This window comes from Coffea arabica, chromosome 7e (assembly GCF_036785885.1).
Source record: "Coffea arabica cultivar ET-39 chromosome 7e, Coffea Arabica ET-39 HiFi, whole genome shotgun sequence".
Lineage (NCBI taxonomy): Eukaryota > Viridiplantae > Streptophyta > Magnoliopsida > Gentianales > Rubiaceae > Coffea > Coffea arabica.
In genome coordinates this window covers 22,131,339-22,149,222 of record NC_092323.1, presented here as the reverse complement: position 1 = coordinate 22,149,222, position 17,884 = coordinate 22,131,339, and the positions used below count along the sequence as shown (strand labels likewise).

General features: G+C 35.0%; 1 protein-coding gene across 1 annotated transcript; it reads right to left on the bottom strand.

Moving 5' to 3' along the window:
* Nucleotides 1-12,872: 12,872 nt before the first annotated feature.
* On the bottom strand, nucleotides 12,873-16,679 carry LOC113700730 (putative late blight resistance protein homolog R1A-3). Its single transcript, XM_072060092.1, has 2 exons — nucleotides 14,569-16,679; nucleotides 12,873-14,490 (listed from the first exon to the last, which is right to left on the bottom strand). The coding sequence occupies exons 1-2, from the start codon at nucleotides 16,677-16,679 to the stop codon at nucleotides 12,873-12,875; spliced, it is 3,729 nt and encodes a 1,242-aa protein (XP_071916193.1).
* Between the last annotated feature and the right edge of the window lie 1,205 nt (nucleotides 16,680-17,884).

Below are 17,884 nucleotides of genomic sequence, written 5' to 3'. Positions count from 1 at the left end.
TGGGACAAGTACAATTTGTCATATAATATCTTCTCTATGACACCGTATATGAAAATTTATTTAATAACTGGTACAAATTAATTAAAAACTATCTGAAGAGTACTTGTACAGAAAGTACCCATATGTGTATGTGTGTGTAAAGTAGCTTGCTTTGTGTAGAAGAAATGTTTGTTTGGCTTCAAATTGAAGTCTAGTTATTCAATTAGATGTGCTGCATCAAAATTTTGAATGATGGGAAATATCAGGTTTGTTTGGATTGATCTTTATTTCCCCAAATATATTTGCTTACATCATCATTACAATTTCCAATACACCTTTTTACTTTCCCAATTACCTTTTCATCTCACATACATCATATCACAAAAAGTGCTACTGTAAAAATATCTCAAATAACTTACAATCCAAACAAACCCGATTTTCCTCGCATCAAAACCTTTTAACAATTTTTCATTTCACACTTGTGTACACATTAATTTTCATTGAAGTGCATATTACTATTTATTGAAGTGCACGTCGCTAATCAATGAAGGAAAAATGATTCTTTTTTATAACAAATACAGTGAAGAGGTTGGATATATTCATCAACTCCCATCTCCACTATAGCACCACGTAGTCATGTACCTGATCCCAAATTCAATATGCCAACCTAAACTGAGGCAAACACCATAAGTCACGAGTTCAAACGTAATACTTAAATAAGTCACTAATCGTAAAAGCAATAGTGGAATAAAGAAACAAACTTAGGGGAAAAAGGAGTAAAAAAGCCAAGATACATTAGTGCATGACTGGAGTGTGATTGACATAAGGAAAAATGGCAAGAGACGAGAGCAGCAGACACCATGGAATCAGGATAATTGTTATAGTGAAACTTGTTGAATTGGATGCCCCAAGGTATCATATCTTTGAAGTTTTTGGACATGAAAGTTTCTTTCCTTCTTGTTGAGGAATTTCATTGTCATAAATACAAATTTGGGGTTGTTATTGGTGTTGATATGAAGACTTGTTAACAACAACGGACGAAGGGGCCGGTAGAGGCATCCAAATATGTTGGTTGTCGGTTTAATTCCTTTGATTTCTCTTTATGAAGCGTCCGACAAAAGATTAACTCTAGTTTCCATATATTATACCATTATTAAGACTATATTGTTAATATATGATAACTATTAAATATTTACCTTAAGAAACATTAATTTTTTTAAATGTAAGTTTCCTTAGAAAAACAACTTTTTGTTTCTTTATATTAGTTATTGTTAGGAAAACATTATTCAAATAGAAAAAAATGACAAATACAAGAAAATTCAGTCATGGCTAGAATTTTAACTTTTCCAAATTCGTTGAACTCATTTCAAACATCCACCATTTCTAAAGGCAAATCTACTAGTGTTTTCTCCCTTGTAATTGCTCCTGTTATAAGTTAATTCATAACTAATTACACAATAAGATTGATGATGATTTCAAGATGATTTTCTTGCCCATCATTAATGACATACACTGAGAGACGTAGAGTTCGTGTGTAGAAAATTTACTCACAGGATAACTAGTACGAACGAATTAAACAATCAATAATCTTGGCAGCGGAAAATATAAACAACTGGAACGGCACGAGGAAGAAACGAACGAAACTAGGGAAAGTATCGGGAGGCAAATTCTCTAATTCGTTATTTCTTCCCGTTCCGGACGCACACAAATCAGTACTACTAGTAGTTGTATTTATAAACTAGCTAGTTCCCTAAATAGCTCGACACAAGTTCCAAGTTGGTAAAGGAACCGAATACAATTTCGATTTAAACCACTAATCATCATCTAACGACAAAGGCTATTACCAAACAATTTAGGAAATTATTAAATAACATAAAACTTTGATTTAACACCTACATCGAGTAATAGTTGCATTTGACCAAATGAAAAAATCGATGACCACAGTTTCAAATGCCTTGTATTCATAAGACAGTGGTGGAGAGTTGATAGGGTGCATTTTAGTGGGATATTTTGATATTATTGCATAATTGTTTCACTAAATATTGCACTAGTTGGGTGGATTCTACTCAGGTTTTGTGTTCGGGATTAATTACAGGAAATGGTGAAGAAAAAGTACTGAAAATCGTCATTCCAGCAGACTCCCTGATAGTTTGGCGTGCCCACGCCTAACTCCAGCTTTCAAGGATAGATTCTCGGGATAATTTGCACACGTGAAAGCTTCCAAAACTGAATGAAGCAGCGGACTACAATGTGGAAAAGCAGTGAGGCCATTTCAAAAGCTGAAGAAAGCTATCTATAATAGGACTCCTATTGTTTAGGAAAATTGGTACTCGGGTACCAATTTTGAAGGAGAGGAATCCGGATGGGGATCTGTTTGTTCTCTCTGGTGGGCCTAGCCTAAAAGGAAAGGGATTTCCTTCATCCCTTTGAGTGGCTAAAAAACGTAGAGGATTAGGAGACTTCGTGAAGGCTTGTCTTTGACTTTGTTTTTACTTTGAAAAACGATTGGAAGGTATGTAGGTTGGGGACTTTTTCTCCTGAGCCGACTTTTAAAAGGGAGAAAACATTAGAAAAGCAGGGGCGATTATTTTTACTTTGGCACGGCTGGTTCTCCATTAATGGAGAACTATCTTCTCAATTCTAGTCAAGGGGGCAACTGACGAATTGGTTCAGCAATCACTGTGAGATCTAAACCGTTTTTAATTATTTTCTTTATTTATTGGTATTTATATGTTTCCTACTTCTAATCGTTATAGCCCTTGTGTATGATTGATTAGTGCGCAATAATTAATTGTTCATATAGGCTATTTTGCTAAATAGGGATAATTGAATCCGTAATTGTTCGTTATCTCTATCTCAGTAGCAACTGGCGTAATTGGATTTATGTCAGGGGAACATATGATCTAATTTAAATAAACCCTCATAACATGTTTATTAGTTAGGATTGGGTCTTTCTAATTATTAATGCAATCTAAAAATTAAATCCTACGGTCGTACCTAGGGTTGTTTTTGGGTTAGAGAAATAGTTAAGATCGTACCTTAACTATCGAGAAATTAAGAAAATGTTGGTTGTTTATCGCGTGCATAACAACTATAACCAATCTATTAATAAATGTTGGAATTATCTGTGAATCGATGATCAGTGCATGAACCATTTCTAAAGTGTACCCTTGGCTAGAGTTTCTCTTAATTATTTCTTTTAATTAATTATTTTCTGCATTAAATTTGTTTAATTGGCATTTAATCCCAAAACCCCCCATTAATCTTGACTTGAAAAGAAACAAATTTCTCGCTAGTCCCTGAGGAGACGACCCTGTTTACCACTGTCTACTAGTTAGTGAATTCAGTTAAATAATTAATTCAAGTATATCGGATTAAGCAAACTCTTCAGGAACAGGGTGAATCAAGTAACCCATTGCACACCTAGAGTTCGTGCTCCAGTACTTAGAATTGATTATTGACTGCTTTTAGTGGTAGTTAGGTTTTATTTATTATTATTGTACAGATTCGGCACCTGTCAATTTTTGGCACCGTTGTCGGGGACTGGTGCCTGATTAATTTGTTTCTTTTTGAGTTCATCTCATTTTCATTTTTTATTTTTCTCTTATTTTTTTTATATATAGTTTATGGCTGCTTACATTACGTATTTTGGTGATAGACTGGATTTGATTTCTACAAGGGGTTATGAGACTCATATTTTTTCTAATGATCAATGGGTTGTTGCAAATTGTGGAACTTATTTTGCCTCAAATTATTCAACCGACATATGCCCTGCATTTCAAGATGGTCTAAGTACTCCAATCGATACTTTTGGAGATTTTTCATCTCAATATTAAACGTGGTATGACCCTTATTCAAACAGGTATGAGCAAGGATGGTGGGATGATTCTAATTTTAATTATGAACAAAGGCCAATAGATTTTCAACAGTTAGAGTCTCAAGAACCGTCATTCATGTCAGGTATGTCTCTTGAAGAAATAGTTGAATTAATAGCTACTAACACATATCAAATTCAACAGGAGACACATCAACTTCAACAAGAGACAATGAATTTTCATCAGGCGACAATAGATTTTCATTAGGAGACACAAGCGAGAATGCGTAATCTGGCAGATAAAATGGATCAATTGACATTTAGGATAACGCAATTGACTTCTCGAATGAGTGAAAATTGCCCTTACAGACTATTATCGACCATGAGGAAGATGAGAGTGCAATTATCCTGACAAATGACATGGTACTGCGAGAATCTCAAGAAGAAGGATCTGAAGATGCAGTTGAAAAGAAAGTTGAAGTGCGCAAAATGGGACCCCAATATCAAATTGTTCAAGTGAATGAATCCAGTGAACCATCTCCAAATACGGTGATATCTCCTCCATTCCTTAATCAATATTCTTCTAACTCTTATTCGTTAATTCCTGTTAGTGAGATTGATTTTATTATACTAGAAAATTTTGAGTTTCATGACAGGAATAAGTTAAGAGTCACAATGGCAAAATATCTCGAACCAGTAAGTGCTTGTGATAGAGGAGTGAGTAAAGACTTAAGGTCATTACTTGTTTGTTTGGCGCTATCTACTAGTCCATCGAGGATCGTAGCTCGTGTGCTCAAGGATTATTCTATTTACGAGGGCTATCAGGATTACATAGAAGATGAAACATTGAAACGAGTTATACGATTTTATCCTCCGTGAATAAATATGGCAATGTCTAGCCAAAAACATTAAAGAAAGGCGCTGTTTGGGAGGCAACCCAAGGCCTTTATTTTGTTTTTTTTTTATTTATGTTTTTGGAGTTTTTGTTAAGTGTTAGTTGCATTTACTGATTTGTTGCTTTTGTGGCAGGGAACTGGCAGTTAGACGTGCCCACGCTAGGTGGTCATGCCTGAAGAAGGAAGTTTTAAATTGGCGGACAGAAGACTACCCAGCAGTTAGGCGTGCCCACGCCAGATGGTCACGCTTAAGGAAAGCAATTTTTATCTGCGGTCAGAAGATTCTATAGTAGTTAGGCGTGCCCATGCCAGGTGGTCACGCCTAAGGAACTCAATTTCCGAAAATTGGTCAGAAAACTCTCTAGTAGTTAGGCGTGCCCACGCCAGGTGGTCACGTTTAAGGATCTCCATTTCGGACGGTTGGTCAGAAGACTCGAAGGCAGTTAGGCGTACCCACGCCTAACACAGGGGTTCCTTTCTTTAAAAAAAGGGTTAATTCCACTTTGTCCCCCTAAACTTTGGACAATTACCCACTTAAGTCCCTAAATTTCAAAATGGGACACTTAAGTCCCTAAACTTATAAATACCTCCCACTTAAGGAAAATTGTTAACAAATCCTGAATGCCGTTGGTGGTCGAAGTGTCCCATTTTATAAGGGTTTAGGAATTTAAGTGTCCCATTTTATAAGTTCAGGGACTTAAGTGGGAGGTATTTATAAGTTTAGGGACTTAAGTGTCCCATTTTAAAATTTAGGGACTTAAGTGGATAATTGTCCAAAGTTTGGGGGGACAAAGTGGAATTAACCCTAAAAAGAAAAAAAAAACCCCATGATTCTTCTTTCTTTCTCTCTTTTCTTCTTCTCTCCCTTTCCTTTTTATTCCTTTCTTTTCTTTTCCAGCCACAAGACCGCAACCAAAGGACCTCAAATTCCACTGCCACCGTTGTGTTGTTCAACGCGGGTCGTCGGTTCCTGATTATCGCTACTTATCGTGCGTAATTCTCCTTTATCCATCGTGAGCCACTCGACATGCTTAGCTGCCGATCATAGCCTTCATCTTCATCAGTTTTGCCATCAAGCTTTACATGTCTTGTGCCTCTCACCTACAGCTATGTCACAACCCCCATTTTGATGATCAGGGAAGTTTCGTTGTCCCTTTTTGCTTTGAATTTTATTCTTTATTGCTTACATTGAGGACAATGTAAGGTTTAGGTGTGGGGGGAGTAGTACATTGGTATTTTATTGAAAAAGTGCCAGTGTAGGTATTTTTGTTGGATTTTTTTTATTGATTCAGTCGAATTTTATCCAATTTTTACCTATCTTGTGCGTATTTGTGACTGTTTCTGATAAATGATGGTTAGATGTTTCAAATTTTTCTATTACTGCTGAGATTTTACACTCTAAAGTGTTAAGTATGACATGGTTAAATTCAAAGGTATCTCTCTGGTGAATATTTGAGATTTTGTGACTTTTGCACTTGTTGGTTAACTTTTCTAAGTATTGTAAATATTTGTCTAGCATTTTTTGTGCAAATTGGTTTAGCTATTAATCTTAGTTCTCCATGTTTAAAAAATGAAGCGGGCTTGTGTGATTTTTAATTTTAATTTGATGCTTATTTATGAATAGTATTCGGCTATACTTCGCTAGTATCGTTGCTTAGTAACCGGAAGTCTTCACCATAAGTGTCGACTTTCGCGTCAAAAAGCGACGATAACTATGAGTATGTGATTTTTAAGCGATAATGGCTGAGTAACCGGGCTTCTTCATGTGGCCAATGTCGGAGTTCGCGTTAAAACGCTTGAATGGCTAAAAACTAAGCATTCTCCCGAAAAAAAAATCAATCAAGTGTGGGAATATTTTAGAAAAAAGTGCTAATAGTGAAAAATGTGAAAGTGTTTAAATGAATTGTTAGCCCACTGATCCATGAATTCTAATGTTGAGATTTTGCTTACTAGTCGAACCATTTGCTTATAGATGTTGGTTGAATATTTTATATTCTTAGATTAGTTAGTCATAAATTGAAGGAGTCCTTAATCTTCAAAGCTAATTGGAGAGATATTTCTTGAAAATTGTCACTAATACTTGACATATGTTTTAATTATATCTTGGCAATAGAAGATTTGAGTAATATTATTATTTGAATTTAATTACTTGATTTATGTTCTCATGCTTGAGGACAAGCATCGTTTAGGTGTGGGGGAGATTGATAGGGTGCATTTTAGTGGGATATTTTGATATTATTGCATAATTGTTTGACTAAATATTGCACTAGTTGGGTGGATTCTACTCAGGTTTTGTGTTCGGGATTAATTACAGGAAGTGGTGAAGAAAAAGTACTGAAAATCGTCATTCCAGCAGACTCCCTGATAGTTTGGCGTGCCCACGCCTAACTCCAGCTTTCAAGGATGGATTCTCAGGATAATTTGCACACGTGAAAGCTTCCAAAACTGAATGAAGCAGCGGACTACAATGTGGAAAAGCAGTGGGGCCATTTCAAAAGCTGAAGAAAGCTATCTATAATAGGACTCCTATTGTTTAGAAAAATTGGTACTCGGGTACCAATTTTGAAGGAGAGGAATCCGGATGGGGATCTGTTTGTTCTCTCTGGTGGGCCTAGCCTAAAAGGAAAGGGATTTCCTTCATCCCTTTGAGTGGCTAAAAAACGTAGAGGATTAGGAGACTTCGTGAAGGCTTGTCTTTGACTTTGTTTTTACTTTGAAAAACGATTGGAAGGTACGTAGGTTGGGGACTTTTCCTCCTGAGCCGACTTTTAAAAGGGAGAAAACATTAGAAAAGCAGGGGCGATTATTTTTACTTTGGCACGGCTGGTTCTCCATTAATGGAGAACTAGCTTCTCAATTCTAGTCAAGGGGGCAACTGACGAATTGGTTCAGCAATCACTGTGAGATCTAAACCGTTTTTAATTATTTTCTTTATTTATTGGTATTTATATGCTTCCTACTTCTAATCGTTATAGCCCTTGTGAATGATTGATTAGTGCGCAATAATTAATTGTTCATATAGGCTATTTTGCTAAATAGGGATAATTGAATCCGTAATTGTTCGTTATCTCTATCTCAGTAGCAACTGGCGTAATTGGGTTTATGTCAGGGGAACATATGATCTAATTTAAATAAACTCTCGTAGCGTGTTTATTAGTTAGGATTGAGTCTTTCTAATTATTAATGCAATCTAGAAATTAAATCCTACGGTCGTACCTAGGGTTGTTTTTGGGTTAGAAAAATAGTTAACAGTCGTACCTTAACTATCGAGAAATTAAGGAAAGGTTGATTGTTTATCGCGTGCATGACAACTATAACCAATCTATTAATAAGTGTTGGAATTATCTGTGAATCGATGATCAGTGCATGAACCATTTCTGAAGTGTACCCTTGGCTAGAGTTTCTCTTAATTATTTCTTTTAATTAATTATTTTCTGCATTAAATTTGTTTAATTGGCATTTAATTCCAAAACCCCCCATTAATCTTGACTTGAAAAGAAACAAATTTCTCGCTAGTCCCTGAAAAGACGACCCTGCTTACCACTGTCTACTAGTTAGTGAATTCAGTTAAATAATTAATTCAAGTATATCGGATTAAGCAAACTCTTCGGGAACAGGGTGAATCAAGTAACCCATTGCACACCTAGAGTCTCTGCTCCAGTACTTAGAATTGATTATTGACTGCTTTTAGTGGTAGTTAGGTTTTATTTATTATTATTGCACAGGTTCGGCACCTGTCAAGAGTCCAACATTCATAATTTACTTTACACATTGTTTTTTATTGTTAAAATACTTAGTTGTTAATTATCGTTTATTGAACTTTCATTTTAACTTAGTGCACTTCATTTCTCATGACTTTTTTTTGTTCCTTGCTTGACTGTTCGCCTCCTTAAACTAGAATCCTGCATCCGTCCCTCTTGTTAAGCTGTTTGAGTGTTGTCTGTTTTAACAGACTTTGAGATTTTGATAAATTTGATTTGAACTTAATTATAATAATAATTATTGAATAGTAACTTATTCCCTCTTCAGGAATTTGTTGAAAGTTATACCCTGCTTAGGAAAATTGATTCTTCTGGTGTCCATATTCCAAATTCTCCCAATATATTTTCCTTGATGAATATAAGGAAGACAACGTTTTGGCTAAGTATATTATACAAAAAATAGAATGATAAAGTGACAAGTTTATATATTTTATTTCTACAACACTTAGTCTTTCGTTTAAATTAAAAGCTTAATAAAAAGATTTATGTTATGTTTTATGATTTGGCAGATTTCAGAGTATCAAAGGGTCTATTTGACCAAAATTGGCAATTTGATGCAGCTTTAGAACATTGACTGTAACTAGAGATCTAGACCTCCATTTGGGATTGTTGGTGTAACTGATACTCAAGCACCAAGAAAAGTGCAGAAATTTGTATTACACAAATTTCACTTAAAAAGGGGGATGAAAATGATGACCTTGAGATGTGTTTGACACTGTCCTTAATGTGTTATTTGCCTCCCACTACACAAAGTACTTGCTACAGGATTATGGCAAATTACATCTAGGATACAACAAAATTTTTGAGAAACTTGATGGCAAATGTCAAGTTTGCTCTACAAAGAGATGATCAAGATTCTAGTTAGTTTCTATGGTGGAGACTTGTCATTTTATATTGAAAAAACAACTCAAAGATCACAAGTTATTCAACCACTATTTTACATGTTTATGGACATTCATGAACATTGAAAGGTACCATTAAACCCCTTTAATGGATAGAAAATGCCAAAAATTTCAGAAACTTTTGACTTCCAACAAGACTCTTAAGTTTCCAAATTCTTTGTTGTAACAAGTTTCATTTCTATTTCATTCACAAACTATTCCAACAATCCCCCACTTAGTTTGTGGACGAAATAAACAAACTAATACATAAAATACCATGCATAAATGATAATTGACTATTTTGAGCTATATTAAAATGACATTTTATGATATTTTCAATCACTTTCGTAATGCTATAAGAAGAAAATGAATTATTTTGGCTATAATTAGTTTAAAATGCTCTTAAGTGTTTAAATGAGGTTTATTTCCCTTTTTACTTATAGTTTGTCCATAATTTTTTTATAGGAGTTGGAAATAGACTTCATTTGGATGAAAAAGGAAAGTTGACTGCTTTGACACATTTTCGTATTTTGGCTATAACTTGAGCTACAATGATCAGATTGAGATGATTTTTGAACCATTTTGAATATAAGAGATAGATCTACAATTCCTATGAAGACATTGAAATCCAATTTAAACGTTTTCTAGGTGAAAAAACCAAATTATAGTAGCCAACTTCTATGGTCGAAACTAAAACAAGGCATTGAACAATTAAGGGCATTTCAGTCATTTGTAGCCTACACAAATCCAAATGAAGTGATTCTTGATGTATTGGAAAGCTAACTCAAAGGAATACAAGTATTATGTTTTGGTCAAGAGTTAATTCTAAGAAAAGTTCAGTTAAAATTGATGCAAATTTGGAACAACATTAAAGGTTGAATAGAAATTGAGAAGCAAAACAGGGGAGAAATCCAGCCAATTTTAGACAGATATTTGGCCGGATTCTAGTCAGAAATTACGGCTCTCCAATTGCACAACTTGTTTTCTCCCCCAATAATTCATAGTTATTGATAGACATGTGACAACTATTTTGCAGCTATAAAAGTGATGTTTGAAGCCTCATTTTTTAACTAAATTCATCTATAAATAGCCATAGAGTTGCAAGAATCAAGAGAGCTTGGAGAGGGGGTGAAGAAACACCACAAAATGTAGTTCTTAGATAGTTTTTAGCCCTTTAGTTTAGGTAGTGTAGAATAGTGTAGTTTTAGCTAGTTCATCCTTTCTTGTGTGTTAGCTGAATGAAGAAGAAGTTGGAGAAAGAAGAAGACAAGAAGAGAGCTCATGTGACAAGAGTTACTCTATCTTTCCAACTCTTTATCTTTTGTAATTGATTCTAAGTTTAGTTAATATGCAAGCTCTGGATTTTATATTTATTATGCGTTTCTAAAGTTTATGCCTTAAGTTTGGTTTAACTTTCTATGATTGTATTGTGTTAATTTCTTGGTTATTTGATGCTTTTAATTTGAGCAAGTTATTTAGCTCTTTTGCTCCTCAAATCATGATTAACTTGGTATCATTATTTGTGATTATCTAAAGGTGTTGTTTCTTAAATGAAAATTGGGATTTAACATTAGTTCAAGAGGTGTTAAACCTAGAGAGTACACTCACGAAAGTAGGGGTGCATCTTTGTGGTTTTAGTGATTCATTTTAGGTAATTTCATAGAGGTAATTAATTTGTATCTAATTGCATAACCACGAGAGTAGGTATGAGAGTAATTGATTCACTATTAGAGTAATTTTCATATGCATGAGGAAATTATGCCATAACTAACTAAAATAATAGTACTCAATGATCCAAGATAGTAGTTCTCTAATTTATTATTAAAAATAGAAAGAAAACAACTGAGTAATACAATTATATATTTTATTATAAAAAAACTCATAAAAATTACAATTTAAACAAATAATCATGACAAAGATACAGCAAAACAAGTAGTAAAAAATCCAGGATGAATTTTTTCTTAATCTATTATTAAAAAAAAAGTAAAAAAATATAGTGATAGAATTGTATATTTTATCACACAAAAAAAAGAATAAACGTGCACAAAACATTCCTTGCTAAAAAAAGGATATCTTTTATGATTATTATTACATAAGCAATAGAATTCAAATAACAAAAAAAAAGAAGAAGAAAGACTGACACCCCTACAAAAAATAGAAAAAGCAATTGTTATAAAAAAAAGGAAAAGGTATAAAACAAAAGGAAAAATAACAACCTCGTCCAGCAAGGGGAAAACAAGATCCTGTCTGTATCTAATTTATAAGATACAGGCGAATATCATAATTCATACAAAAAAAAAGAAAACATTTTCAAAACTAATACGCATTCCAGTAGTACCACAATTATATCATCATTTATGACTTACATTTATACAAAAAGGGTAAGAACTCTAGTAGCAGTGCAACTATTATTACTACCTATGAAAGGTAAATAACAGTAATAATCATAATATAATAATGGTAATATAATAATAAAATTGTAATAATATGGTAAGGAATTTAATAGCAGCAGAGTTTTGGGAAAAAAAAAAAGAAAAAGGAGGAGAAAAAAAGAGCAAGATCGATAAGAGATGCAGCACCACCACAAATATGGTATAATATAAGGAGAACACAAAAATGCAAAACGGAAGGAAGCATTCTATCCACAAAAGAAAAGTACCACGTAATAATATAGAATTTTGGCAGGCGCAATTTCTTTGGCAAACTATTATTCAAGAAAAAGGAGGAAACTACGTAATAGCACAATTACATATTCTATTATAACAATATCATTATTATAATAAAAAACAGTAACCTTGAGAAAAAAATATTGTCGGTAAAAAAAATCAACATGGGATTTAAACTTAGGATACTTAATTTCTGCGTTAACTCATAACACACACAAATTCCATGATTTATTTATGCATAAAAGGTTCTTATTAAAAATAATACATAAAATACCTCTCAAAAGTACCACAATTCATAAAGAATTTTGCAAGCGTAGTTTTTGTAGCAACTTGTTATTCAGGAGAAAGGAGAAAACAACATAATGGTACAACTGCATGTTCTATTATAAACAATGATGATGATGATGATGATGATGATGATGATGATGATAATAATAATAATAATAATAAAATTAATAATAATATGGCAAGCAATTAAATAGCAGCAGCGTTTGGGGGAAAAAAAGGAAAAAGGAGCGAAACCAGTAAGAAATCCAGCACCACAACAGAAGCAAGTTAAAAATACGAAGTAGGAAGAGAAAAGTGTATCATGCATATAAATTTGTGCTTAGCTAGCTATAATCATCATATAAATCTGTAGCAGAATTAAAGAAAATTTCACGAATTGAGATTTTAAAAAGATAAACTCCGTTAAACATTATCAAACCAGAAAAGAACATGGAGACATCTTAGAAAGAGATTGTGATAGATAATGTTGGATTGACTAATGCATTATTGTGCATGCTTGCCATTGCAGTCACAAAGTTATAGCTAGCGGCATCATGTCAAAACAGAAAGATGGGGAAGCTCCAGAAATTGCTTTCAAGAAACTTGAATTAGACTCCTTGTGAGGGGATTGACTCTGTTTCTAGGGGACTTGATTCTTCTTCTTCTTCTTCGCTGGAACTCCGCGCATCACCACAAGGTTCAATTGAGATCTTTAGAACTTCATTTCCTGTATCTATCTGTTCTTGTTGAATTTGCTTCACTGAACTTGCAACAGACTCACCACACCATTTCACGTCAATCATTTCAAGAGTCAGACATTCTCCTAAACAAGAAGGCACATCTTCCAAGTTTGGACACCAGTCGACAACCAATTTCTCAAGACGGGAAAAATTATCAGAAGATGCAGTCCAGCTGTGAAAGTCCCGCAACCTTGACAATTTCAAGACTCGGAGGTTAAGGAACTCCCCTTCGTTCATTTCCCATTCTTCTCCATAGAAGGAGTGATCGAGTAATTTAAGCACTTCAAGATTGGGCAACTTTCCAATTGTGGAAATTTCACACCATGGCTGCTTATGATAGGAGAGAGTCAACTTCTTCAAATTCAATGGGAATTTAAATCCAAATCCGCAAAAATGACGCAGAGTAAGTGATTCTAGTTGACTCAAACAGTCAAACCCGAGAATCTCGTTGCCAATTCTTGTAGTTTCTTCTCTTGATTTCCTCATGTTACATCTTAGCCTGCGGATGCTTGGTAACTTTGCCAGTGTCTTTTGCAAGCTTTGAGAGGAGGGATCAATGGCAAGGCTTAAAGCGACTAAACGATCTAAACCTGGGGATACTTCAAGATTTTCAACAGGAAACATAAAACCAATAGCGGAATTTGTAGTCCATAGATGCCTCAATGTCTTAATGTTCCAGATTGTCTTGGGTAAGAAACAATCAGCGTTGTTTCCTCGTAGCAGAAAAGTTTGTAACCTTGAGAGGTTAGCTATTGCAGCTGGGATGAAATTTACTCCTCTAGTACAAAGAGCCAAGTATCTCAAGTGAACAAGCAAAAGTACTTCCATTGGAAAATATACATGAAACACCAATTTCCTCAAATCCAACACTCTTAGAAGTTTAAGTAACCAAAACCCCAAATCATCCTCCTTAAACAATAACAAACTCCGTACATTCGGAAATTCTAGCATTAACTCCCAAATCATCAAATTCTTGGTATTTTGATCACAAACTCGGAGGGGGTTGCTTGGGCCGGTAAGAATAAAACGTCCACTCTGACTATGCAAAATATGTAGAAGGTTTTCTTCTTTGGCTTTTTTCACACAAAACTCGTGTACCAAATCATGAAGTCGGCAGGCTTTGGCACCACCCGTACTTCTTTGTTTGGAAACCATAACTAAACTTCTATCAACCAGATCCCTCAAGTAGTCATCTGCTGCATCCTCTAATCTCTTTCCCTCAGTCTTTCGCACGAATCCTTCAGAGATCCAGAGCCATAACAACCTTCGGACGGGAACATTTTCGTCTTCTTGAAATGCACCAAAGTAAAGAAGGCATGGCTTCAAATCATCCGGTAAATGATTGTAACTCAGCTCAAGCGTCTTCATACAGTATTCATCATGAAGGACAATACTGGAAGTTAGACTCTTTGCAACTTCTTCCCAGCAGTCTTCTACAGTATTAGCAAGAATTCCAGCAACGAGAACAACTGTGAGAGGTAAGCCCCTACATAATTTTGCTATTTGAGATCCAACTTTACCTAGTGTTGGAGGAAAACCTTCTTTGCCAAATAGCTTTTTCTACAGCAATTTCCAACTCTCATTGTCAGTAAGGTGGCGGAGATGGTAAGCCTTGCTATCAGGTTTGAATTGCAATTGAATTCTGCTGGTGACGAGAATCCTACTTCCATTAGCATCATTGGGCAATGAACTTTTCACCAAATTCCATGCCTTAATCTCCCACACATCATCCAAAAAAATGAGATACCTATTTCCTTTTAAAAGTTTGTATAGCTTGTGAGCCAAATCATTTTCACCAATCTCAAGATATTCATCCGGACTTCTAGAAGAAATACTACATAAAAGCTGAACTAACAAACTGTGCATGCTATACACTTGAGAAACAATACACTGAGCACGGATATGAAAGTAGCTCAAAATTAATGGATCATTGTAAACTCTATTGGCCAATGTTGTCTTACCAAGTCCAGCCATACCCACAATTGAAACAAAATCCAACAGCTTTGAACCCCTGGTAAGACTATGAATAATTGTCTTTACCTCATCATCAAGACCCACTAGAGCTTCATTCAACACTGGGGTGCTACATTTTGACTCAATGCGGAAAGATTTTTGGTTAGTTCTCTGAGCTCCACAGTCATGCTTCGTGCTATCATAGGTTTCAAAGGCCTCAGTCCTCAAAAGCTGGATATCTCTGGCAACTCTTTCCAAATATTCATGTTTATCACCAACCACAATAGAGTCAATGACAAACTCTGCCCTATGTGCAACCTCCATAACACGACTCCAAAGAGCTTGGAGTTTTCCATTCCAGTTGCGCTGGTCTGCTATCTTGACAAGGAAAGATCTTAAGAATACGAGATCTTCGAGGACTGTGTGGATTTGATCTTTCGGGAATGCAATTGAATCATCAGCCTCATTACAAATTTCTAGTTCTTTCAGATTTTCAAGGAGAAAATCCATAGAGCCCATCTCATTGGTCCTAGGAAAACCAAATGGCGAAAATGATGTTACTGGATCGGTAACTTCTGCCCTAATAAACTTAATCACTTTAAGCAAATGAAAAAGAGCAAGATCGGTTTCCTTGGCCAAGCCTTCTTCGATTTGATTCACAGAAAGAGAGAAAATTACAACCACTGCATCACAGGCCACAACTCCAATAAGATTCTTCATTTCATGGCACAGCTCTTTGAACTTCTCCTGATGCTTGAGAAGGATTGTCAGGAATCTTAGCCCCTCAAGGAGTTTTAGCATTTGATTCATAATCGGAACAAGAATATTGGTACAGGATTTCAGCAGCTCCTTAATATTGTGAACGAGACGATCCATAAAGTCAGCTACTAGATGCTTATTCTTCTCCAGATCTGAAATATCTGATGATCTTGATAACTTTGCAGCAGTCAAGACATGGATGTAAGTTTCTCGGACCGGGGGATCACCAGGATTAATCTTCTCACGTATTAGTCGAGAAATTTGAAGTCTCATTTCCTTCTGTACATCTCCATTATGTCTGTCACTGTCCAAGCACCATATAGAGGCCAGGCGTAATGCATTGATAGCCACCACTTCAGCGTGAATCAAGAGATCTATCAATTGCTGACCCTTGATGCCGCGAAGCATGGCAAAGCGAATGAAACTCTTCATGAACATTAGCTTATTTACAAGGTGTTTGAAACAGTATATGGGAAGTTCCGCCAGAGTCTTTGAGACCGAATCAACGAAATCAATAACTAGTTCCGGATCTCTCAGCCAGTAATACTCCAACAGAGAGTTGATGCACGATTCCTTGATATATGTCTCGAAAAACAATTTGATTGCTACCTGGAATCTGGTGAGCTCACTTCGGATCTGAGTCAAACCATCTAAACGAGAATGAATCAAGTGTTCGCTGCAAGCAAATTCAAGATCTTGCATTCTTCCGATAATCAGGTTTTGAATTCTGAAAGAAGTAACATCCTTCTCTTCCTCATCTTGTTCCAAACAGGTTTCAAGGTTCCTCCTCCTCCTCCTACACTTTGTCAGATACAGATCAAAGCTTTGTAATACTCTCACTCCGAGCTCCACCAGGTCAGTGATATCATCACAGTCCAGACATCGGAATGTCGCACTGAACCAGTCCAGATATTCTAGAGCGGAATCAAAGCAACTAATGCTACTACTGGAGGATATCTCCATTATTGTACCTTCTATTCACTCTAAGATCAAATTTGTACCTTGAATAAAGTTCAAGGTTTACAACTTTCTGATTATCTGAAGATAGCGAAACATTGTCAGCGAAACCTTTTTTCTTTTTTCTTTTTTTTTTTTTGGCTACAACTTGCAAGACTCTTATCTTGTCTTCTTGTTTCTTTTCCGGCCAAAGTGCATTTCGAGATACCTACGTCTACAAAAATTGTAAAATATTACTATAGTACCAAAGCAGTAAATAGTTATAATTTTATCAGAATGTGAACCCTATGGTCAAAACTGCTCACATTAATAGCCTGAATTTTTTTTTTTTTTTTTGTCAGAACTGCTCACATGTGAACCCTATATATTTCTTTTGGTGTTCAATGCATCCTGTCCGTATAACCAACTGATCCATGGTGCATGTAGGACTGGCTGTTAAGTACAAACATTAGCATACTTCAAATGATTTCGTGACAGTGGTGGATGCCATAGGAAAGAATAGTCTGATGTCTGCTTTACATAACGAGATTTTTTTAATAAAAAATTAGGAGCATGAGATTTACTAGATAAATGAAGTAGAGAAAAAGTGGGAAATGAAAAAGAGAATATTTTTGTTTATACGTTTGTTAATGTATACATGTTCAGTATTAAAATATTTTCTCCAAATAAGAGTGCAAGTAGCTCACAAGGCAATAACAAAGAGGACAATGTAGAAGATCAGTTTATTAAAATAAAGACTATAAGATTATTAAAATAATGCAAAAATGATAAGATACCACTAGTAGATATAAAGTAAAAATTTGTTTTGCTACTTACCCAAATGAAATTCTAACCACCTATTTCATTTGAATTTCCTTTTAAGGACAATAGGATGGAATTAATTTAGGTACAAAAGGACGAGTCCAATGTACATAGACGTATGGTTGGACGTTTCGCGTTTTTTATTTTTTAAATTCGAAGAACACTTAAACTAGAAAAGAATTTGAAGCCTTTGTCCTTTTATTATTATTTTTTGTTTGAAGAGGCACTACTTATTATCGTACTCACAGAAACAAAAGTTTGTACATCTGTCCATGTTGAACATTGATAGCACATAAAAAAAATATTGCACGTGTATATATTGACAGTATATAAAAACATTACTTTTAAAGATTTCTCCAACTGCAATACATGAACTCTATTGTGGATTGTTTCATGTCTATTTTTGAACT